The sequence below is a fragment of the Hibiscus syriacus genome, unplaced genomic scaffold (genome assembly GCF_006381635.1).
Source record: "Hibiscus syriacus cultivar Baekdansim isolate YM2019G1 unplaced genomic scaffold, ASM638163v2 tig00112614_pilon, whole genome shotgun sequence".
NCBI lineage: Eukaryota > Viridiplantae > Streptophyta > Magnoliopsida > Malvales > Malvaceae > Hibiscus > Hibiscus syriacus.
Window position 1 is genome coordinate 75,571 of NW_024063369.1, and position 24,054 is coordinate 99,624.

At 32.8% G+C, this 24,054-nt stretch overlaps 4 protein-coding genes across 5 annotated transcripts; 3 read left to right on the forward strand and 1 right to left on the reverse strand.

Annotated features, from left to right (window-relative positions):
• Positions 1 to 507: 507 nt before the first annotated feature.
• On the forward strand, positions 508 to 1,026 carry LOC120181977 (zinc finger protein 11-like). Its single transcript, XM_039187006.1, has one exon. It carries the CDS (start codon positions 508 to 510, stop codon positions 1,024 to 1,026), a length of 519 nt encoding a protein of 172 aa, XP_039042937.1.
• Positions 1,027 to 6,787: 5,761 nt separating this feature from the next.
• On the forward strand, positions 6,788 to 7,283 carry LOC120181978 (transcriptional regulator TAC1-like). Its single transcript, XM_039187007.1, has 2 exons — positions 6,788 to 7,012; positions 7,152 to 7,283. Exons 1-2 carry the CDS (start codon positions 6,788 to 6,790, stop codon positions 7,281 to 7,283), a joined length of 357 nt encoding a protein of 118 aa, XP_039042938.1.
• Positions 7,284 to 11,104: 3,821 nt separating this feature from the next.
• Positions 11,105 to 14,728, forward strand: LOC120182033 (F-box/LRR-repeat protein 17-like). The gene is made up of 11 exons (XM_039187058.1): positions 11,105 to 11,769; positions 12,205 to 12,306; positions 12,747 to 12,891; positions 12,989 to 13,173; positions 13,377 to 13,481; positions 13,596 to 13,693; positions 13,807 to 14,027; positions 14,115 to 14,181; positions 14,263 to 14,348; positions 14,423 to 14,521; positions 14,633 to 14,728. Exons 1-11 carry the CDS (start codon positions 11,153 to 11,155, stop codon positions 14,693 to 14,695), a joined length of 1,788 nt encoding a protein of 595 aa, XP_039042989.1. The 5' UTR covers positions 11,105 to 11,152; the 3' UTR covers positions 14,696 to 14,728.
• Positions 14,729 to 17,461: 2,733 nt separating this feature from the next.
• Positions 17,462 to 20,037, reverse strand: LOC120181970 (auxin-induced protein AUX28-like). Of its 2 annotated transcripts, XM_039186997.1 has the most exons (6): positions 19,832 to 20,037; positions 19,548 to 19,774; positions 18,414 to 18,637; positions 18,089 to 18,224; positions 17,920 to 17,981; positions 17,462 to 17,840 (listed from the first exon to the last, which is right to left on the reverse strand). In XM_039186997.1, exons 1-6 carry the CDS (start codon positions 19,847 to 19,849, stop codon positions 17,803 to 17,805), a joined length of 705 nt encoding a protein of 234 aa, XP_039042928.1. In that variant the 5' UTR covers positions 19,850 to 20,037; the 3' UTR covers positions 17,462 to 17,802. The 2 variants fall into 2 exon arrangements, with proteins under 2 accessions (XP_039042928.1, XP_039042927.1); XM_039186996.1 differs by having other exon boundaries at positions 19,548 to 20,037.
• Between the last annotated feature and the right edge of the window lie 4,017 nt (positions 20,038 to 24,054).

Genomic DNA, 24,054 nt, shown 5'->3' on the forward strand with positions numbered 1-24,054 from the left:
AAAAAAATTAAATAATTTCTTAAACTTTCTAAAATAATCAATTAAGTCTACCTACCACATCATCGTCCACCGTTTACCGTCACAATAATATCATAAACTGTCACATCAATATTGTAGATTGTCATGTAAGTTTGTGAATTGTCATATAAGTATCATGACGATCAACGTTTGATTTTACTATTTTTCGATTGACCTTTTTGGATTGTTATATCAGTCAATTAATTAATATCCAGAAACAGAAGCAACATTTAATTTAATACAACAAAACTGTTTTTTGTTTGTGGAGAATAGAATTTCAGAAGCGGCTATCTATAAAGCAAGATATAATACTTGCCCAGTTCGTCTCACTCTGGTCAACTTAACTGCATCACTCGCATATAGATCATCAGTACGTTATCTTCCCTTTTCTCTACAAGATTTTCCTTCGAACTCTCTGCTCAAACCAACACTGTTTTGAAGTTTTTAATACCTTTTTTTTGTGATGTCTGTAGAATATAGAAAGCAAGCATGGAGAGGAGTGATTCGAGAACAAAGTGGGACTTGAACAGGTTCGACTTTATGGAGCTGAATGGTGAAGATTACTCATGTTGTAAATCACCATGGCCTGCAAAATATTACAGCTGCAGCTTTTGCAAAAGGGAATTCAGGTCAGCTCAAGCACTCGGGGGTCACATGAATGTTCATAGGAAGGATAGAGCCAGGTTAAGATTGTTATCTTCATGGGTTTTAGAATCCCAGAACCCTAACAAACCAAACCCTAACCCTAACCCTAATGCTTCACCGTCGTCTAATTTAATATCCTCTCATTCAGCTAACATATCAGCCTATCCCCATCATTCCTTGCTTTCCCCACTCTACAACACTACTACTACTCCATCTTCAGTTCTATCCTATGGGGAAAACCGAAGAAAGCCCTTCAACTCTCAACTCGGAGATTTGGCAAATTTGAAGATGCACCATCAGAACTACGAGCTTGAAGATTCAAAGGAGGTTTTAGATCTGGAGCTTCGACTCGGGCATCTTTAACTGCAATGGCGCCTTCCAAATTTATGTATCTTATCTCATCATATAGGTTGCATTTACTTATTTTCGGTTCCATCTTCCTTTTTATGATCCATGATGAAATGCTGTTATTATATTAAGCAATACTGATGTTAAGAGTTCAAGGCTGCCTTACTTTTTTCATTTAATGTATCAGACATGGGCTTTGCCCAGAAAATTTATTTCCCTTTAACTGTCAAAACCAGGATGATCATAAGAGGGTACGTAGTCGAGTAGGGTTAATTAAATGACATAATAATATTGGAAGGTGAAGTTGTTTGTTTGGTATATGACAGATGAGGATGGGATGTTTCTTCATCAATTAATGAATGCTCTATTTGCATTCTTTGCGATGCGAAATCAGAACGTAGAGTACGTCATTATTCTTTAAAGGTTTCCCTTTATTAATTATACACTCGTTGAAATTGGGAACAAAAAAGATGAGAATTCCCATCAAGATCACCAAAGCATGCGTCCAACTGTAGCCCTTTACTTGTATACTGTTTGATAGTAAGCCACCCGGAGGGGAATGTACTTACAATACTCTCACCAACCATAACCCTAGTATCCCATGTTCTTTATGGCTGAATTTACGAGATAATGTTGTGAGAAAAAACAATTCACGAGATAACGTGTTTCAACAATTAATTGTTGAGATAGGGTGTTTGCTACAGTTCGAATGAAGGTCGTCGGGTGTTCTGGGCGACCAATGAAGGTCGCCAGGTGATCCATGGGAGAAACAATCAAACAATAATTAATTGGGTTAAATGCAAATTTGGTCCTCACAACTTTACACTCTCATACGTGTGTTTTAATATTTAGGGGATAATAGCATTTTCGGTCCCCTATGCTTTGTAATCTATTTGTTTAATCATTTAGTGACATTTTTAATGTTTTGTTTCAGGCATGTATATTTTAATAATTATATTTTAGTCACTAGTTGTTTATTCTGTCAAGTTTGTGTATGCTTCATTTTGATCATAATATTTTTAGTTATTTCATTTTAATCACTGATTTCATGTGTTTTATATATTTTCCTTAATTTTCGAAATTGGCCATGAAATTTGTAAACATGTTATTTTAGCCACTGTTTAGTATTTATGTTTAATTATAATTTAGTCATACATGTTTCTTGTTTATCCGACCGAGGCCATCCGAAAGCATCCGAGAGCATCCGAGGCCATCCGAACGAGCTATGCGAGGGCATCCGAGGGCAACACTGTGTTGGGACATGCATGGAACATGCAATCTCTTGTAGGTCTCCCGGAAGGCTTGGCGACCTACGGCCAACACTGTGGATTTCACCCTATTTGAGTAATTAATCTTGGGAGTACGTTATATCGTTAAATAAAAAATTCGAGAACATTATCTCGAAAGTTTTGCCTGTTCTTTATTTTAAATAAAAAAGGTAAAATATGTATTTAGTCACAGGCTATTCATACGGTTTTGTTTTGACCACCAAACTATTTTTCTTTTAAAAATCATACCCAACACTATATTTTGTTTCCTTTTTTATCATCCGTGTTAAAAAAAACTAATAGTATAGCTGATGCAATAGTTTTTCCCTCTTATTTTTCAATAATGAATTAATATTATGTTGGTGTCATGTTAACATCGTCGTTAATCTTTTAATTACGGGTGATTAAAAGGTAAGAGTAGTGTAATGGCAAATCTCTAGTGTTGATGTTGTGTTTCCCAACAATCTGAAAGTGTTGCATGTTCCCCACAAGATGTCAGGGGGGAACATGATGGGCTTTCTTTAACAAGAAACCCAGGCTTCCTTCGCCATCCCAGCAAACCACGACCAAAAACAAACAAAAAACCAACACTCGAACAACTCTGCTGCCCACCGTCACACAGTGTCGGAGCATTTAAAAAGAGGGGAACAGTGAAAAGGCAGGTTCTTGAAGGATGAAAAAAGGGGGTCAACATGAGGAGAATTCCCCCCACAAGGGTGAAAAATAAACAAGAAAAAGGCTAAAAGAATAGACGTTTAGGGGAGGGTCAAAGACCGGAGAACAGGAGGTGAACAAGTGCATGTTTTAGTGAAAGGATGAGTATTTGGACAAAAAGGAAAAGCTAGTCGGTGCACGTCATCTTCTTAAGGCTGCCTGCTCGTCTCGTCTCGTCTCTTCTCTTCTCTTCCTTCTTGTTCGCAAAGTCAAGTCCTTTTGCTTTTAATTCATGGGCGTTGAGACTTCAAATTCTTAGCTGAAATCACTATAGCTATCAACTCAAATACTATGCCTTTTACATTTCTTAATGTAATATTGTAAGATTTAATTGTCTAATCTGTATTTTTTTCTTCTTCTCAAAAGGTAACATAGATTTCATTTAAATGTCGATTGCATCAAGAATTACATCATTTTTAATATAATTTGATTCGTCATAATAAAACCAAAAAAGATTGATCCTCGACAAGGCTCATTGTACGAGTGTGTGTCACTCTATTCGCCTCTCGTCTCACATATTGTGCCTTAAGGCTATAAAGTTCCTCTAACAAAATTTGAGCCTCGTTCAACTTCAATCCAATCACATATTATATAATTAATATGACGGTTGATTTGTGAGTAAAGTTGTTAAAAAATCGATTTATTTGTCCAAAATTAATCATTTATATATACAGAAATTAATTTTTTTTAATGTTTTATTTTACATTTTTTTGGATACATAAAAGTTTAGGTTAAATTTGGCTCTCTTAGTCCAGGGTTAATGTATATCTAAGATCCAATTAAGATTTACATATGAATTTACAGATTGTCCACTAAGAGTGATAGTTGTATGATTCAAACTTAACCTTATAAGATTAAATTCATGAATCTCAACCACTTGTGTCAACTCTAATTGGTTATACAAATGGAGCTGGCATGGACTGACAGGTCCATCGGATAATTGTAGCCCACTTGTTGGACGGGCTTCCAATACAAAACCGACCTCTATCGGCCATATATTCATGGTTCCTCGTAATTCAAGATTGATATTTGCCTTGTTTTGCATTTTGTATGGGTGAGTAAAACTCGATTCAATTTAAAAATTTGATTTTTTTTACTTGATTTGAATTAAATTTGAGTTGCAATTTTATAAACTCGTCTCGACTCAAAAAATTTCAAGTTTAAATCAAATTGTAAAATACAACTCGAATAATTTTAGAGTTATATTTTCCCTCCTTTTAGATAAGATTAATATTAGATTTAAAATTTATTAAAGAATTATATAAATTAATTTTAAAAAATCCTTTAATTTTTCATGACCTATTATAAACTAACAGGTAATATCAAAGTTGGTATATATATGTATTGATAAAATATTTAATATGATATATATATTTTAATAAAATGTCTAATTTCATATCTAAAACGTTCATTTATATATTATTATAACACTTTAAGTTAACATCGTTAATTAATATCTAATTAAGTAAAACTTAAGACGTGATATTTTTTTCAAGTCAATGTCTCATTGTATTTGTTTACCTTCATTGACTCTGTTATATTTTAACTATATCAACTGGATTTCATTAATAGATGTAATTGTATGAATCAAAATTACAACAAACCTAAAGAGAAAATCGGGGACATTAATCAACAAAAAAATGTACACTTAAAATAAAAATATTAAACTCAAAGATAAGAAGAAAAATTAAACATTCTTTCGAGAATAGTACTATTCGTTGTTTCTACCGAACGAGACGTTTTACGTAGTGATAAAATAATGGTGAGCGAACCAAGTAATCTGACAGACTACTTCGCAACACAATTTTGATAATATCGAAAAACAACATGTTACCATAGAAGAGATCTGACAATATATGACTGCCGATAAACTAATCAGAAAATAAATGTCGTGAGGATCTTTATGCGAGCACCAACACGACCACATAGGTACGCATAAAACTTACCAAAAGCCATAAAAAATATCACAAGAGCATAGAAAAATCATGTCATAAGAACATATATTAGTTTTTGTTAATGATGTAACAATAAAGTGTAACTGATGATGTGGTGGAGAGATCTAATTGATATTTTTAAAAACTTCAAATTTATTTATCTTATAATCATCTGTACGATGATAAGTGTCACATTAATAAGATTAATTGTTATTTTAATAAATACAATAATGATTAATGATAATATATATATATATATATATATATATATCAAAACATTTAACTGATAAATTTTGTTAATTTTAAAACTAAGAAGATTTAACCTTCAGTCATCAATTATATTTATACTTTTGGGGTTTAATTATGGTGGAAAAGTTGATACTGGAGGACAAATGGTGGGTACAAAAAATACACTATTTCCCCTATTTACGTTATGCAGGAAGGTTCCTACATGTTTCTGATATACATTCCAAGCATGAAGTCACAAATTAAAGCAACAATCTCAAATAAAGGTGTAAAATTTTGAAATTATTTTAAAAAGTTTAAATTGAATTATTGGTAACTGAGAGAGGATCAAAACAATAATTATTTCATTTAACTATTGAGAGCTGAGGGCTTTGTCTTTTTTGAAAGGACATAATACGTGCTTATTTAATGAAAGTTGCATTTTAAACTTTGAAAATATCGTCAATTCCTGAAAGTTCCTTAGGCTTAACGTATTTGACTCGTAAATATTAAGATTAGTGGTTCAATGTGAATAGGTTTAACATGTAATAATTTTATAAACAAGTATGTATGACAGTTGAGTTAATTAATTCATATTGGTACATATTAGAGATAATTACATATGATGAGAATTATCATCTCCATTTTGAATTGGTCTCTAAGTTTCTAAACATTCTAAATAATTTACATTATTTTTCTCTTAATGTGGCCTCCAACTCAGAAAATAAATCTAATGTGACCCTTTGAGCAACGTATTTCGTTGTTGACCACTACAATACTGGAGTGCCAGTTCACGGTGTTGACGTTGTGGTTCACGATGCTGATGTGACGGTCCATCTGTCATGTTAGAGTTACCAATTTAGCCCATCTGTAATGTCATCCACCATTTTAATCTGCCACCATGGACTGCCATGTCATCACCGTGAATTGCTACCTCAACATCGTAACGGTCAACGACGAAAAAATATTGGTCAAAGGGGCATATTAGGTTTGTTTTCTGAGTTAAGGGGGCACATTGAGGGAGAAAAAAATACGAGAGCCACATTGATTTTTTTTTAAAAAAAGAATAGGGACATCTGATGCATTTTTGCCTTGACAAAAAATGAAGTAATATTGATAATTTAATGACTAAAATATAATATTTTAAAATTTAATGGTCAATTTAAAATTAGAGTTAGAGTTTAGATCTTGTAATTTAATTAACTCTAAATATTAAATACTCCTTAATTAATATGTACGAATTAAACGGAAGTACAATCTTAATTGGAAAATAATTAATTTTAATTAAATTAGGTGAAAATTTCACGAAATGAACAACATAGAAATTCTAATTGGGAGACAAATAGTAGGAAAAAAATTGATAAAATATTAAAGTATTGTCTGCCAAAGGTGGAAATGGAATAACCACCATAGCCGGCTAACAGAAAAGCTCGCCCAGCAAACATCTAAGACTTTTCTGAACATTTTTCAGACAGCTAATTGCTATTACCCAATGCCTTTGTTTCTCATTTGTCTCTTGTTTTTGCTATACGTATCTCATCTTTTCCTCTCTATATTACCCCATCTCCTTCTTCCACCACACCATAATCTCCAACCGAACCAATAATCTCTTTGATTAGATCTTCAACACTTCCCATGGAATCCAGCCAGCTCGAAGGCTCGAGGAGCTCGAGCGAAGACACCAATGATATTGGTACCGGCCGGTCCTACGAGTGCGTGTTTTGCAAGAGAGGGTTCACCACGGCACAAGCTTTAGGAGGGCACATGAACATCCATAGGCAGGAGAGAGCCAAGAGCAGCAGGCCTAGTTCTCTTCCTAGAGTTGCAGACAAAGTTGCTGTTTGTGATGACAACTACAACGTAACCCTAAACCCTAAACCCTATCCTCCTATCCAAAGCCATCGCCCGCATTACTCCATGGATCTTCATTAGGTATTACCTGTAAGTTATAAAACTTTTTCCCCGAAACAGTGATGAGTTGTTTGTAGACAACTCACAGCGTGAGAATCATTGGCCTGGGAGTACTCTTAGATTGGGAATTGGTTCATTTGATCACGAAAACAACAACACATATGGGAGTAGTCAAGAATATGAACTGGACTTGGAGCTGCGATTAGGTCATGATCCATAGTATTATTATTATATATATACATATAATTAAGAGGATTTCTTTATATATGTATAGTTGTTTGTAGATTATTATGAAGTATTAATAGCTGGTAAAATCATACTTCGAGGAGCAAGGGAAGGCAAGATGAATTAAGACGTTCTTTTTTTGTTTTTCCTTTTTTTTTAATTATTTCGTATTCTTGTTTTCTTGATCTAGAACTTGATAGTGTGTGCTGAAGATTTGTTATTATTTCATGTTTTAATGAAGTTGAGCTTCGAGTAATTGTTATTATGTAATCAACGAACAACACAAACCTTTTTAGTTCTCCCTGCAAAGCTGCAGATCAAAAAGTTATTTATGCAGTCTTTTGCTAAATTCAGCTTTAATATAAATTAATTCATGCAGCGTATGTTTTCACCGTGAGCTTTAGGTATATCCATGAAAATTTCATGTTTATTTTACGGTATGAGTTTAAAATTCATGGATGGTTTTTTTTTTTAATAATATCATCTTCTTCAAGGTTTGAAAATCGGTAGCATTAATCCAATTTTAAGTGGGTTAAGTAAATCATATCCACTGAATAAAGCAGATTGTAAATTAAAGATTTCTTGTTGCGGCTGCCTTGGCATTTTACTCGTATACTGTCGTGAACCAAGGCATTTTACTCTTTCATTTTCATGCTCATCGATTTCGTGCGAGTACGAAGATGAGGCCCCTATGCCACCTTCCTCGATGCCATCAAAAAGTGCAACTCTGTTGTTACGCATGTCCCTGTAACCAAAGCAGATATCTTATTACCAATAATGACAGCCAGAATAAGAACACAACATAACAGTAACTTCCTTCATATGAAGCATAGAATCCATAAATCAAAGTCGTTATGAAAACTAACAATCAAAGAGAAGCGTTACCGTTTTAGCTATACAAATAGGTAGGAAGCTCAAATTTAGAAAGATCGATTGAAAAATCCGATATATGAACGTAGCTATAATGGCAATACGCCAATAACTGCCTCGATCACAAACCTTGAGAGTTGATAAACATAAACAAGAAACTAACACTTTCTCAAACGCAAGAAAATGTTGATGAAATCATATGAAATATCAGATTAACTGAAAAATCAAAAGGAAAATTGTATTGAATTTAGATGTGTGATTTGTGTTAATGGACAGTTTTTTCATATCCTTCGACTTTAACTTATGATTTGTTGTGGTTTTTTAATAGTTTGATCTTATTTTTGTTGTTCGTTTATCGACGCGTTGAGATATATTTATATCTATATTTTGTTTGAGTTTTTATTAGGTTTTTAATCTTTTTCTTATATGATATTTGTGTGATCTTAAGTAATTAATTTTTATATCAACGATTATAGTAAAATGTCATAATTATGTATTTAGTTTATGCTTATGGTTGTAAACCCATATTATAATTTTGGATATTTTATTTTCTTAATAAAACTAAGATTTTTACAAAAAAAAAAGCAACGTTTTAATTTTAAACTAATATATTATCTAAATTATTCTAAAAATATATATTTAATAAAACTTCAGATTATAATTAAGGGTGCTATAACAGTGACCATCTAATTATAGCACTTTTTCAATTTGATCACTATTTTTGAAATATTATCAATCAAGTCACTCAACTATTTAAATGCATTCAATTAAGTCACATGCCCTTAATATTTGACATAAGTGTTGACGTGTCAATTAATAAAATTGATATAATTCCAGATTAGGCCACTCTTACTTATATACTCTATCAATTTGGTCTTAATTTTAATAAATTAAAATAAATTTAACTAAAAACATATTTTATTTTTACCTTAACTTAAATATTTTAATCTTATCTTAAATTTAAAAATATATATTTTTATCTTAACTTAAATATTTTTATTTTATTCTTATAATATTTTAAAATTAAGATAAAATATATTTTTTAGTTAAGATGAAAATAAATTTTATTTCTTAAACTAAATGAGAATAAAATATATATTTTAAAATTAAAATTAAAAAGAATATATATTTTAAGTTAAAATAAGAATAATTAATATTTAATAAGTTATGATAAGAATATAATATTTTTAATAACTTAATTTAAGAATATAATATATGTAATAAGTTAAGATAAAAATAAAATATATTTTTAAAAATTAAGATATTAAAAATTAAGATAAGAGTAAAATATATTTTTTAAGTTAAGATAAGAATAAAATATATTTTTAAGTTAAGATAAGAATATATTTTTAGTTAAAATAAGAATAAAATAAATTTAATAAGTTAAGATAAAAATAAAATATATATTTTAATATTAAGATGCGAATTTAATTTAATATGACAATTTATGTTAACATATATATTATATTAAGAATTTAAGATTACACTAAGATATAACATATATACTACATTTAGTCTACTTTAAACCAAACAATTAACTTGGCCTAGTGGCTGAGGTCTGCCATTCTTGCCCAAGGAACCTGCTTTGAGTCCCGTCTTCCCCTCATTTAATCTTTCAATCAGATTATAAAACACGTGTTGTGATAGTTGGAATCAGTGACACGTGAAATAATTTGATTTGATAGTTAAATTTATTTTAATTTATTAAAATTAAGACTAAATTAATAAAATATTTAAGTAAGAGTGACCAATTGTGTAATTATAACATTTTTTTAACTATCATGTGAGAATTCCATCAAATGTTAATGGTAGATGATTAATTGAATGCAGTTAAATAATTGAGTGACTCAATTGATAAAATTTAAAAATGATAGTTAAAATGAAAAGAAGCAATAATTAGGTGGTCACTGGTAAAATTTACCTTGTAATTAGTAGGTTAAACCACAAGAACGATCACTAATGTTTAAGTAAAATTTTGTTTTCATCATTGAAGTTTCAAAAGTAACATGTTAGTCACTAATGTTATCTATTTGTAACAAAATTTTCACTAACGTTATTGATTTATAACAAATTAATCACTCAACATTAACAACCGTTAACTTAAGTGACAGAAAGTTGATGTAACATGTTAATATGACTTTTATAACACTATTTAACCACTTGAGATCATTTTAACATGCCTTAGCTTCTTTTTATACATCTCCTTTAACTCACAATTTCTCTTATTTCTTTAAATCTCGAACAAATCATACATTATTTAGGAAAAAATAAAATGGTGAATTGAAGAAGAAGAAGAAAGAGAGAAAGAAGTTAGAGTCGGACAAAATAGTCCCACGTGATCAAATGATTTAAAAAAACTAAATTAAGGTGTCATATCAACTTTCCATCAACTAAGTTAATGGTTTTTTAGTTTCACGGGGTTAGACTGGGCTGGCGGTCCGTGACATTAGCGTCGAATGTCTTAGTGACATTAGCGTCGAATATCTTAGTGACCAATTTGTTAATTTTAAAAATTTAATAGAAAAAATAAAAATTTACTTAAATATTAGTAAGCATTTGTGCAATATATCCTAATTAATATTAGAGCTCTACATGTTTGAAGTAGGAAAATATCGAGCTCTAAGACCGCCAACTGATCTGCATCCCACTCTAATGGGTTTCTTGGACGATGGCGTATATGCAATTTTTTTAAATTTAATTTTATTGTTTATCGTTGCCCACGTACCAAAAGCGAGGGTAAAAGGGTAAACAAACGTCATAAAAACCAGGCAGCAGCACGCTCCTCCCGCTATAGTATATTCTTCAATTTTCCATTTGTAGGTTTCGAAAACAGGGCGCCAAAAGTAGCCAATTTCTCCCGCCTCTTCCCGGCCAAACCCTCCCTCCTTTATTTTCAGCCTCTCTTCTTCCCCGCTCTCAATCCAAAGATCTCTCCCTTCTCTCCCTTCTCTCTCGTTTTCCTCTTTCATTATTGTATCCGTTTGCCAGACGGCGATGCACCGCCCACAGCCACACATTTCCTCTTCGGCCACCGCGTACTCTGCCGCCGAGTCGTTTGACTTCAAGCCGGCCAAACGCCGTGGCAGTTACAACTGTGGTAGATGTGGGCTTCCCAAGAAGGGCCACGTTTGCCAAATTAACAGTGGAGCCAGCCCTACTTCAACTTCCACTCCAACGTCGAGTCCAGTCGCCAATACCATCGAAAATTCCTATTCCGCATCTCGTCCGCTTCAGCCTCCGCCCTTACGTCAGTCATCCAATCTCCGACGTGCGCTTTCCTTTGACGACATCGATATCTTCTGTGACTCACCGGAGCGCGATTTGGACGGCTATGATTCTCCCCATCCGGATGCTTATCTTGATCCGGATTATGAGATAGTCTCCGGTGGGTTGTCGGCTGGGTGTTTGTGGGAGGTCTTGAGGAGACTGCCTCCGGCGAGCCTGCTAGCGGCGGCTGGTGTGTGTAAAGGTTGGAGGGAAACGACGAATAGGCTGTGGAGGGCGGCGGCGGAGCTGAAACTTATGGTCCCACCTAGGGGTCAGCTGAGATTCATGGGATTGGTTTTAAAGAAATGTCCCAGCCTTGTTAGACTTTGTCTTAAGATGGAAAGGTTCGGCTCTAAACCAACATTTGACAGATCTAAGACTTTGCCGGCTGGATCGGTTGATATCAGTGAAGATCAAAACAAATCCATGAAAATGAGAACTAATCTGTTTATAACATAACAATGTACAAACAGTAAGATAAAGTGGAAACTGATCCATATCAGCAACGCCATGAGAACTGCCTGTCTGTGCTCGATCTAAGCACTGCTCTGAGTCATTTTTTTTGCAAACGTTTTATAAAATATCCTATAATCACGAGCTAGAACCAATGCAATAATTAATAAGGTGCTGGATTAACTTTGGAGCAAAAAGCTACCGGAAAAATAACTTAATTCACCTGGAGGGATGTTTCTTAACAAACTGTTTCAGTTCTGCTTTTGGACTTTCATTACCCTTTGTTTTACTAATTGTTTTTTTTTTTCTCATTTGCGTTTTTGCAGTGATGTGGATTCAACAATGCTGGCCTGCATTGCGTTCTCTTGTCCTAATTTGGAGTCCATGGAGATTTCTACATTGAGTGGGGCTGTCAACCGGATCACAGGGTATATTTTCTATTCTCTCCCCGTTTTCATTTTAATTTATCATTAGATCTTTAAAATAGTATGTCTAGTTGCTCATTTCATGAACTTTGTTACTGCTTTATTGTTGGTGCTCGGGAATGGTTTAGATATGTAGCTCATTGATTGAAATTGATCAGTGTTTAGACCACTAAAGTAATTGGAAGGTTTGAGTGACTGAAAGGTTGAAGTTAGGGTGAAATGCATAGATATATCTAGTTGATTGGTCCTGGTTAACCTTTTTCTTACCTCTAATTTGAGATGTTATGGTAAAGATGAAAATTTCATGAAGTTATGTACACCATCTTATTGATTTATTGGTCTAGAACTCCATGTTGTCATAACAATGAAAAGTGTTTTATTTCCTGCTGGATAAATGTAGATTAAGTGCTTCTGATTTACTATGATTAATGTTTTATTTATAGAGATGAATTGGGTCGATTTGTTGCTGATAAACGCTGTCTAAAGAGCCTTAAGGTGGAAGGATGTTCGAATTTAGGTGGCTTTGTCCTCTTTTCATCAAGTATATCTACTCTCTGGCTTTCTGATCTTTATTCCCTTTCTAAGATGGTAACTTTTTCATCAGGTCCTTTTTGTATTTAAGCCTAAACCATTTTGTGGTGCATGCGAGTGAATTTGTGGTGTTTATATGTGCCTTCTATTGTAGGTTTTTAACTGTCCCAATTTGAAAGAGATATCATTAGAATTTTCTCGCCAAGAAAATGATACTACCGACCTTACAACCATGGTTGATGGTATGGGCAGAAGTTGTCCAAAGTTGCAAAACATACACATTGCATCGCTTCGGCTTTCACATGCTGTTGTGCTTTCTCTTACAGCTGCTAATTTGAGGTTTGTTGAACCTTTTGATCTATGCATTCATTTTAATCATGTATAATTTATGAATCTATAAGCATTGCTTTGCTTTTTTGGAAATCATAGTGATTAATGGACTTGCTCCGTTCAGTTTTCTAGCAAGGCCATGTTTTGTTTCAGGGATCTCTGCATTTAGAGCGTAAATAATCACTAGTTATTAAAGGTTGTCTATTATTCAGGGGCTTGCGAATGCTTTCACTTGTTCTTGGCTCAGACATCACTGATGCATCTGTTGCTGCTATTGCTTCAAGCTATTCAAGATTAGAATTGCTTGATCTCAGTGGGTATGTTTTGCTCCAGCTTTAATTAGTTTTTCTGTTTATATGGACTTGTTCGAAGGGATTACTTTTTAGTTATTCTTTAGCTAAATATTCTTGATGCTTGCTGCTTCATTTCAGGTCTAGCATCAGTGATAGTGGCATTGGAATGATCTGCAATGTTTTCCCAAACACATTGTCTAGACTCCTCCTCGCTCTTTGTCCCAACATAACTTCAAGTAATCATTGTGTCTAAGACACACACATACGTCTCGTGCACAGCTACATTTATCCTGTAAATGCCCTATTTTTCTCTAAACCTATTCACTCGCATGTTCCTCTGCCTTCTCAGGCGGAATTCAGTTTGCCACGGCTCAACTACCTCTTCTTGAACTTATGGATTGTGGGATGACAATATGCGATCCCGATTCCCAGAGTCCACCTTGTGATCAAAATTGTGACAGCGAAGTTCCAAATGTATTGAACAATAAACTGCACCATATGTACCAGAAGCTTATTATCAAACACAGCCGACTAAAAAAGCTCAGCTTGTGGGGTTGTTCTGGCTTAGACGTGAGCTCTTTTAGTCCTTAATCTCGAGTATGTTTCTAGTTGATTCTCAATATCCTGTGCGGTTCTTATTTGTTAATCTGAATGCAGGCTTTATGCTTGAATTGTCCTGAACTCAACGACCTTAATCTCAACTCATGTAAAAATTTGCATCCAGGTATGCTTAATCTATCTGCTAGTTTGGCCTCTGGTTTACTTATGGTTTAACAAGTATCCAATAAACTGTTTGTTTTCATAGAGAGATTGCTCCTCGAATGCCCAAGTTTACAAAATGTGCATGTGTCCGGCTGTCAGGAGTTGCTAGTTGGAGCCATCAAAGGCCAGGTAAAAACAATAGAGTTTCTTTCGGCTCCATTTTCCACTATTTATAATCTTTTTGCTGTTGTTCGTAATGGTAGGTAACTGATGCCATGGCATCTGCGGAAAACCGATTTCAATGTAAGCGATCGGCCGACGGCTCCAAGAGAGTTTGTGCTCCGGATTGTCAGAGTCCAAAGGTAATGTCTCCATTGTAACAGAAATCAGTATGGAGTATCAAACTCCGATGGGGATGAGTGGATTGACTGTATTTTACTCTGTTAGCTAATGTAAAATGTTTACTTATGCAGACAAGTGACGGTAAAAAACGGAGGAGGGTAATGGAACGACAATGTAATGTGCTTGTGGGCTAAAAATCCCAGTTTTGTAACCTCTACTTTGCACATCCTTTTTTTTCTTTATTTAAAAATTATTGTGCACAAATTGTACTTTTGTCCTATTTCGCGAGGTAAACACTAACAAATGGTTATCATTTCAATAAATATGTCCTTTACGGAGTTTTAATAAAATAAATGATATTTTATTCCATGAAAATTCAAGTTTTCTTTGATCCAAACATCAATTGGACCATAAGAAAATATGTTGCAATTAAGAGAAATTTGATGGATAAGCCAAGGCAGGCGACTTCATCGAATCACACGTTGGGGCCTTGACTGTTGTTAGTAGGGTTGTAAATGATATGAGTATCTTTTTATAGTGAGTATCTAGAGATCGATTCAATCAAAGTTTGATAAATACGTGATTTGAGTTTGATGTTGACTTGAATTTTTATCGAAATAAAATAAGTTTGATACTCATTAAAAATTAATTGAATTTTGAATCAAATAAAATCTTTTTAAATCTGTGTTGAACTAAATTTTAGATAAAAAGATATTTATACAAATTAATAAGAAATTCAACCTAACTTAACCTATGCCAATTATATTTGGAGGCCAACCCATCTTTTCCTTCTTTTATAAGACTTACAGGTTTTCTTTTTATGAATCAATTAACTTATTATAAATTTAATAATTAGCATATATATATAATTTGATAATAAATTTTAGGCTTAATATAAAAATAAGTGCTCGAATTGTCTTAAAAAATGTTTTAGTACCTAAAGAATTTTTCGTTAAAAATATGTGCCTAACGTTTTTTCAGTTATACTTTTAGGTTCCCACAATCTACTTTTAAATTTTTTAAATAATAAAATATTATTTTTAATTAAAAAATAAAAAAATTATTTATTTACAAAAAAAATCTATTTTTTTACTAAAATTATAAAAAACCCTAAAAATTAAAATCTCTCATTTCAACCCCATTACCAACCGTCGCCGGTCATATCCGGATACCATCGTCGAACGGTCACCCACCTGTCACTACCTACCCTATTGATCAATCATCATCCTTACCATGACAAAAAAATCCCTAGATCTAAATCCCCAAAATCCAAATCCTTAATTCCCAATTTCAACTTCCAAACCCAAACGGTCGCCACCCATTTCCTGCCATCATCGTCATCGCCGAAAGTTTGGATTTTGATCGAAATTGCACGGTGGTTTGAATGGTGACAGCAGTGTGGCTTGTGGGCATCAGAATCGAGGAAAAAATAAGACGTTGGCTTGAAAATCGACGAAACTTTGAATGCTTCTCTACGGCAAACAGTGACATGTTATGACGAAATGTCAACGGGAGATTGATCGAGGGTTGACGCCGACACCGATGATGGTGGCGGTGATGGTCACCGTCGGTCAGTTGACGATTTATTGAAGGGGTAGGGGGAAGAGGAAGGGGGAGATGGAGCAAACGGGGATTACTATTTGGTTTTTTTTTTACAATTTTTTTATTATTTTTTTATAAAAATATCAAAATTACGATAACGTGATGTTTCACTTAACAGTGATATTTAATGACGGTTAATGTCCGAACACTTAAAAATATAACATTTGAAACATTAGACACATATTTTTAGCGAAAAATTCCTTTGACACTAAAACGTTTTTCAAGATATAGTTTGAACACTTATTTTTGTATTAAACCTAAATTTTATTATACAATAATCAATATAGTTAAAGGATATATTTTTTATAATAAAACTCTAGCCGCTTTCTTCCTCAGCCTCTCTCTTCCTTTTTTTTTTCTTTACAATTTGTGTCAATTTTATTGATCAATCCAACTTTTTCTTATTTAATTTGTTTAACCGGCGGTGACACCGGTTTTGATACTAGTTGCCGCCTATCAGTTATTTTTTTTAGTTTTTTTAATAAGAATAATTATGTCTCTTTGACATGCTTCTTTGCATTTATGACGCGTTTTTCTCTGCCTTTGTGGCACGTTTTTCTGTCTATTGTAGTTTACGATTTTTTGCTGTTGTTTTCGTTTATATTTTTTCTCAGGGTTGGATTTGATATCGCCACGACTGATCAAGATGTCGCTTATTTGTTATCATGATGATCTTTCTTGCTTTGGACCATCAGATTGATTTGGATACGCGTTTTACGTTCGTAAATAGTTTTCTCACGTCGTTTGACTCTGATTTGCGATTTGTCGGTGGCCTTCAATAGCTTCATCCTATTTTGTGGTTCGTTTGTCGATGCAGTCAAATTTGTTTGTATCCTTATTTTGTTAGAGCATTTGTTAGATTTCTTTAATCTTTTCTTTTTTGATCATTGTGTGATTTAGGTAACTATTTTTTGTGTCAATGGTTATAGAAAATATCCAAATTATAATTTTGTTTATATTTAAGATTTACTTGTAAATCTTCATTGTAATTCTGGATATTTTCTATTTTTAATAAAACTAACGACTTTCTATAAAAAAATATCATTTTTATTTATATTTGATATTTACTGCTCATTATATTTATGAAAATAATTATTTTTTTAATTCTATCATTCAACTAAAGAATAAAAATAAAATACTATTTATTGACACACATGACCAAAGCCAATGGGCATTTATTAATGCCCACATCATACTGTTCCCTTCCCATTACCAAATTAAAGAGCCTTTTCGTCCTACCTTCACCTTCTTCAGTCTTCCACTACTCCCAATATATAAAAATACAAATAATTAAGGACCAAAAAAAATATTACAAACACATACATTGTTCATTTATTTATTTATTTATAACCAGTGTCTTTTCATAGTAAGCAAAGCCAAATCAATAATATAACCAATAACAAAGTTTAAAGACGACGGCCCAAAGTTCTTGTCCCCAGACATACAGCAAAATATTCACGTTTCTGTCAATACTTAATAATTACCACTATTATATTAGTCTTAATTAACACAAAAACACCCTAATGATTATTAATAATATGGAAATAATAAAGTCAATCTGCTCCATTCATCCATGCATCCATCTGCTGCCTTTTGCATGTTATGATGATGATGATGATATGTTCGTGCATGCATGCATGCAGTAGGCGTCGGCAAAGATCAACAAACAGCAGATTGCTCTATCATGTCCCTACTTCCTTCAGCTCATCTTCTTGCATTTCTCCACAGCTTTTGGTGCTGAAATCGACATATTAATCAAATTCAGTAAAATAAACAAAAAGTTTCGTTTTTAGTTAACTCTTTGAAAAATACTTACCGAGTCCGATCGCCTCTGTTCCTTTCATTATGCGCAACCTTTTGCATGATTCCACGAACATCCTATATCGGAATAGAAATGGAATATAAATTAATCTGATTTCATGTAAAAAAATGATAAGTAAATTTGGATTGTCCGAATTAATTAGGGTATGGAAATGGGTACATACTCCCAAGGGACATCACCAACAAGCATCCAATCACCATCTTTGTCCTCATAGGTAGGAACATAATCAGAGCCATTAAGGAGATCCATGAGCTTGCTCTCATTCATGAAATCCTTCAGCCCTTGGGATCCACAGTTTCCTTCATTTTCCCTCAACATTATTAGTTAATCACTACCGTATGCATTATAAATGTGTATATTCATATTACCTTTTATTATAATAAATTTTAAAAATATAATAATCTTGACACGATAATAATTGTGAAAAAAAATCGAATGTAATACTACTAATAATAATAATGGAAGTAAGTGGTGAATAATTTACTAACCGATAGTGAAATAGCTGAACATTTTGGCTAAAGCATCAGAAAGCTGGTGGTAACTTGTGTACATCCTCAGGTCCACCTTCCGGAGGTAAGGCGCGCCGTCCATGCTCACCTTCACGAACGCCACCTTCTCACCGCTGCTCTCGTCGCTGCCGCTCTTTCGGATGGCGGTGGCTAAAATGTTCTTTCGGAATGATCGGACTGGTGGCCATCCCACAACTTGCGCTCTAAAATAATGTAGTATATGTATCCATTCATTAATTGAACTATATATATTGACCTTCAATTTACTTTTTAACCAATTAAGAATAGAGTATGAAAAAAAATAAAATTAATCAAAATATTGAAGGAAATTTTATTTCTATAAAAATAAAATGACACGGCCCGTTGATGATTGATAAACCTTATTATATGTATACCTTGCTTCCTCTATCATATATTTGAAACATAATAATAAAAAAATTAAAAATATTTATATGATTTATTTTTTAGGTTCTTTTGATTTTGAGTTGAATTAGATCACACTTCGTTTTGAGTAAGGATGTGTATGAATCCAAATTCAACGGATTTTGACTTAATCAAACCTTATAAGTTTTTTATATAAAAAAAATTTGGGATGATTCGGGATCAAACAAAAATAATCGAACTAATCCGACCCGAGATAATAGAATAATATTACACTATATATTTAGTGATAATTGTTATAATACCTCTTCTCTATTCTTTTCAATTAACTTACTATTTTTACTGAATAGAAAATAAAAAAAAATATGAATTGTTTTTTTGATATATCATACATCTCATTTCAAAATGAATTACAGAGATATAATAATAATAAAAAGAATTACATCTAAAAAAATGTCTAAGCTTCCACAATGATATATATATATCCACTTCAAATATCCAAAGTTGTTCATGATCAACGTAATTAACATATCAAAACTACGCCTCTGCCTCTCTTTTCTGATATAATATGTGAGAGATGATTACTTAAGTACCTAATAATAACCCTAATCAGTCAAGCTATAAACATGGTTTAACATATATTCCCCAGGAAGAACTAAACCATTTTTTATATTAAAAGAAACTCAGAATTACTTTTAACAATAAGAAGAAAAGGATGAAAGTACAACTTACTTGGCGGGAGGCTTAGCAGGATCAGTTGCAGAAAGGAGAAGATTCTTCTCCTTGTTCAGACCAGTCACCTTCTCATCATTGGGATCCATCCCAGAGGTGTCCTGCTTCGAGGAGGAAAGGTTAAGCTTCAGATCAACAGTCTCTGAGAATCCTCTTTTCCTCACAACTTCACCACCTTCTCCGCCGCCGGGCAACCCTAGCCTCAGCTCAGTCTCTTCGAACCCCATCTTCTCCTTCTCGAAGCCTCCAACGTGATCTCCTCCTCCTCCTTTCATACTCATCATCTTCAGCCCGACTTCCATAACTCTTCCTTTCTCCGATGGCTTCGTGCCCCCGTCTTGGCCTTGGCTTTCTGGGGTTTTTGAGTTTGGTTTGATGCTTTGAACTGAAACTTTGAAAGCGAAAACAAACAAGAAGAAGAAAAACAGGGTAATGAGATTATTGAGTGATGAACAACAACAACAATAATAAGAATAGCAAACGTTTGGAGAGTGTTGGATGGGAGGGCTATAGAGGGTATTAATAATGTTAACGTAAGAGTGCACTGTCGGTTTAAGATTGGGGATGTGGACACGTAGCAAAACATGTGAGCTGGATCATCCTAACTTGCCGGGATAGGTGACGACAAGGTGAGGTTAGCATCCTATGATTGTGTTATTCCTGTGTACGAAAAGAAAGTCGACAACCTTTGTTGGCTGCCGCTCCTCTCCTCATTCTTTTAACTAGGGTTTGTCCCACCCTCTCCTTTTTAATTTAAATTCCTTAATAACTCAATTGGGATATTAATGACAGTATTTTGCAATAATAGGGTGATAATGATTCTTTTGATAATGAATTAACTAAGATCTTAATGATTAAATAAATCGTTATTATTTCTAAATATTATGATTTCGAGCACCAGCGATTGCAACAGAGTAATTGAACATTTATTGTCAAATGATTGAAAGTATTTATAACATATATTATTTTATAATCACTTTAACTTAATAAAAAAATTAATAAAACTCAATAAAGCAATAATCATGTATTATATTAAACTTTATATGAATGGACCTAGAAGAAACTATTAAGTAGGGATGATATTTAGATTTGAATCTAACGGTTCTAACATAAAATCATGCATCCGTCCTATACGTATGTATACCTAGCAACATAGAATTTAGTGCTCAGAGAGATGGGACGAAAGAGAAGCATATGTTGGGGGTTGTGGGCAGTGTTTACATTAATTAGACTGCCTTCCAAAAGGAAATGCGTGCTCAAAAGGAGAAACCATGAACACCAATTTGACTATGGCATTGGCACGCACAAAAAGGGATTCTCTAACTATGCTTCATTTCCATCTTTAATATAGTGTAATCTCATATATTTTTATATCATGTGATCGTGTTTGGTCAATATTTCCAATTGCATGTACACATGGAGGCCACGATCCCGTTTCATATATCCCCCACTTACCATTGCATTGTACGCGGTAACATATTTACAGTAGGGTTAACGAAACTAGAATCTTTCATTGGGGGAGGTTCAACATATTTTACGTTTCTTCAACTTGCAAATCTTAACAATTATAGTTGGTATTTTCTTTGGAACTACTAGTATTCGATCTATTAATCGACTAATTCAGATCGGGTACTGTAGAGGCGAGGGCGACCCTCTCAACCCTTCTATTCGTAACCGTTTGGGTTCGAACTCCTAACCCTACTTAAAGAATCTAGTTCCTCATCCCACTAGACCAACCGGTTGTTGATATATTGTTTAGTTATATTAATAGATATACCATTGTTATTTTTTAATATCCACTCAAACCTAAACGGCTAGATTGATATGGTACGTATGTCTATATACTCCATGCCATGAACTTTAAAAAAGAAGAAAATCTTGATTAGTCCAAGAAAAAGATGGAAATCTATTGTAATCATTCATATCTTTCTAGATAATAAGTAAAGTCCCATATCTTTTTTTGAATCATCAACATAATATAACCTTTTTTATATCATAAATATCACCTTTTGAACTTTTATTTTAAGTCCAATTTGTATTTGGGAGAATCTTATTATCATTAATATATAATTTATGGGTAAATTACTATAGGAGTCATTTTTGTTTTCAAAAAGTTATATTTCAATCATTTACACTATTGTTATAATTTCGTCATTAAATTGTTAACTTTCGTCGTTTTTATGGTTTGACATATTAAACACGATTAATTTTTAATTTAACTCTTGATTTCAGATAAAATTTAATTTAATGGGTAAATTACGCGTTTAGTACTTAAACTATCAGTTTAGTACCTAAACTTTCAATTTTTTCAAAAGCATACCTAAAGTTTAGCTTTTGTTTCATTTTAAAACCCATGTTCAAAATTTAACGTTAATTTTTAATTGTTTTTAAAAGTTTAGGTATTAAAACGGATAAAATTGATAGTTTATGTACTAAATGCGTTAAGTTTTTAACGATGTGGTACTAAAATGAAACAAAAACTAAACGTTAGATACGGTTTTAAAAAAATTAAAAATTTAAGTACTAAAACGGATTAAAAACTAATATTTTAGGTAAGAAATAAGTAAGTTACCCTAATTTAATTTACCCATAATTTACCGAATCAAGTTTTTTTCTTCAACTTTCACACATACACACAACTTATTAGTAAGTGGCAGCCAAGTGTAATAGAAAAGCATGTGATAAGATTCATTGGAGGGGGAAATTTAGGGGGGGAGGGGGGGCACAAAGTGGCCATGTGAACTTGTTTGCTTATGGTTGTGTATGTCGCTTTTGTCTCAAACCCTATCCCATGTGCGCCGCTACAGGGCATCCCACTTCCCCTTTAAACAAAGTTATACTTAATTAATCGAACATTTTTAATTATTCTTCACTTATTCCTTACGTCTAACCCTAACTCGGTATTAACTATTAATTAAGACTCTACTGCATTACGCCCATAATTCATTTTCACCAACGTTAACATTGGTAAAGTTGGCAAGGTTAGAATCCTTGGATCAGAGATTTAAAGGTATAGAACCCGAATTCGATGGGTTTTAACCCGATTCGATCTGATAGGGTCGAATTTTTAAAAAAATATCGAGTTTTGGTCGGTTTGTTAAATGTTATGTTCGAGTCGGGCCAGGTTTGGTTTTAAGATGAAAGACACTCGACCTAACCCGACCAGAAAAAAATGTAATTTTACTTTATATATTTATGGATAATTGCAATAATATCCATCTATATATTATTTTCTTCAATTAAATTCCTATTTTTATTGAATAAAAATAATATTTTTTAATAAATTTATTATTTCGGGTCTAGTCAGGTCGGGTTCGGGTCGGGTTCGAGTCGGATGGAAGATGTGTATTTTTCGAGTCGGGTGAACGATTTATAATTTTTGGGTTGGGTTGGGTCGGGTGGACCAAAGACCCGTCCCAACCCATGCCCATTCTAGTTATAGTTTTTTTTTATTAAGCTAAGATGATTACAAAGTAGTATCTGTTCTTGATAACCATTTGACAATGAACGTTCAATCACCCTACTACAGCTGCTAGTGCTCGATATCGTGACCTCTAAAAACAATAACAATTCATTTAATCACTGAGGTAAATTGGTTTGTGTCCGTCCTAGTTATAGTTAAGTTGTAATTTGATTTTTATATGATATTTAAATTATTAAAATTTTCTTACCCTTTAATAAAAAATATTAAATATTTAAACATATTAAAATTAAAAATTTTATATGTTAATCAAATTAAAATTATTATTAAGAGCTACAAATATAATCTCATTAATTTCGTCCCTAAATAATTACTTGTTATTTTTATTAATCTGATATAAGTATAAAATAATATATGTTCAAAGATAACTCTCAATAATTTAATATTGAACGTTTACACCCATAACATTTCTGATAATTATTAAACCCGAGACCTCAAGGAATAACAACAATTTCTTTACCAATGAAGTCATGTAATTCGTGCAATTATTTGTTATTCTCATATGAAATAGGGGTCACTCGTTCATCCTTTTAATTATTTTTAAATAATATAAAAATAAAATCGTCATTGGTCATCGTCATTATAATCCAATGATCGTTTCTCTCTCTCTTTCTTTTAAAAAAAGAATAAATTCGGGATAAACTAATAATTCCTCCATTATTGACCAAAGATACTGTTATATTATTCCCTATTGGCGGTGGTTATGGTCCTGGAGATTTAAAAATAGCAATAATAAAAAAAATAAAGGTCAAATGGTAAGGTTTGGGGGTTCAGAAGGAACCCTAAGGACCGAAAATGGTCAAGAAAACTAATACACGTACGTGAGAATCGCTTGTTGCTCCTATATACCTTCTATGCTTTTAATAAATATATATATAATTGCAGCTAATTAATGTAATCTCAGTTCAATGCTTTTAAGAATTTTATGTTATTTTCTCTAATTTTATTATTTTTATAAGATATGAGATTATTTTAGATCGATGAAAAGGTTCAACGTTAATATTATGTGACGTTAATTTATCATGA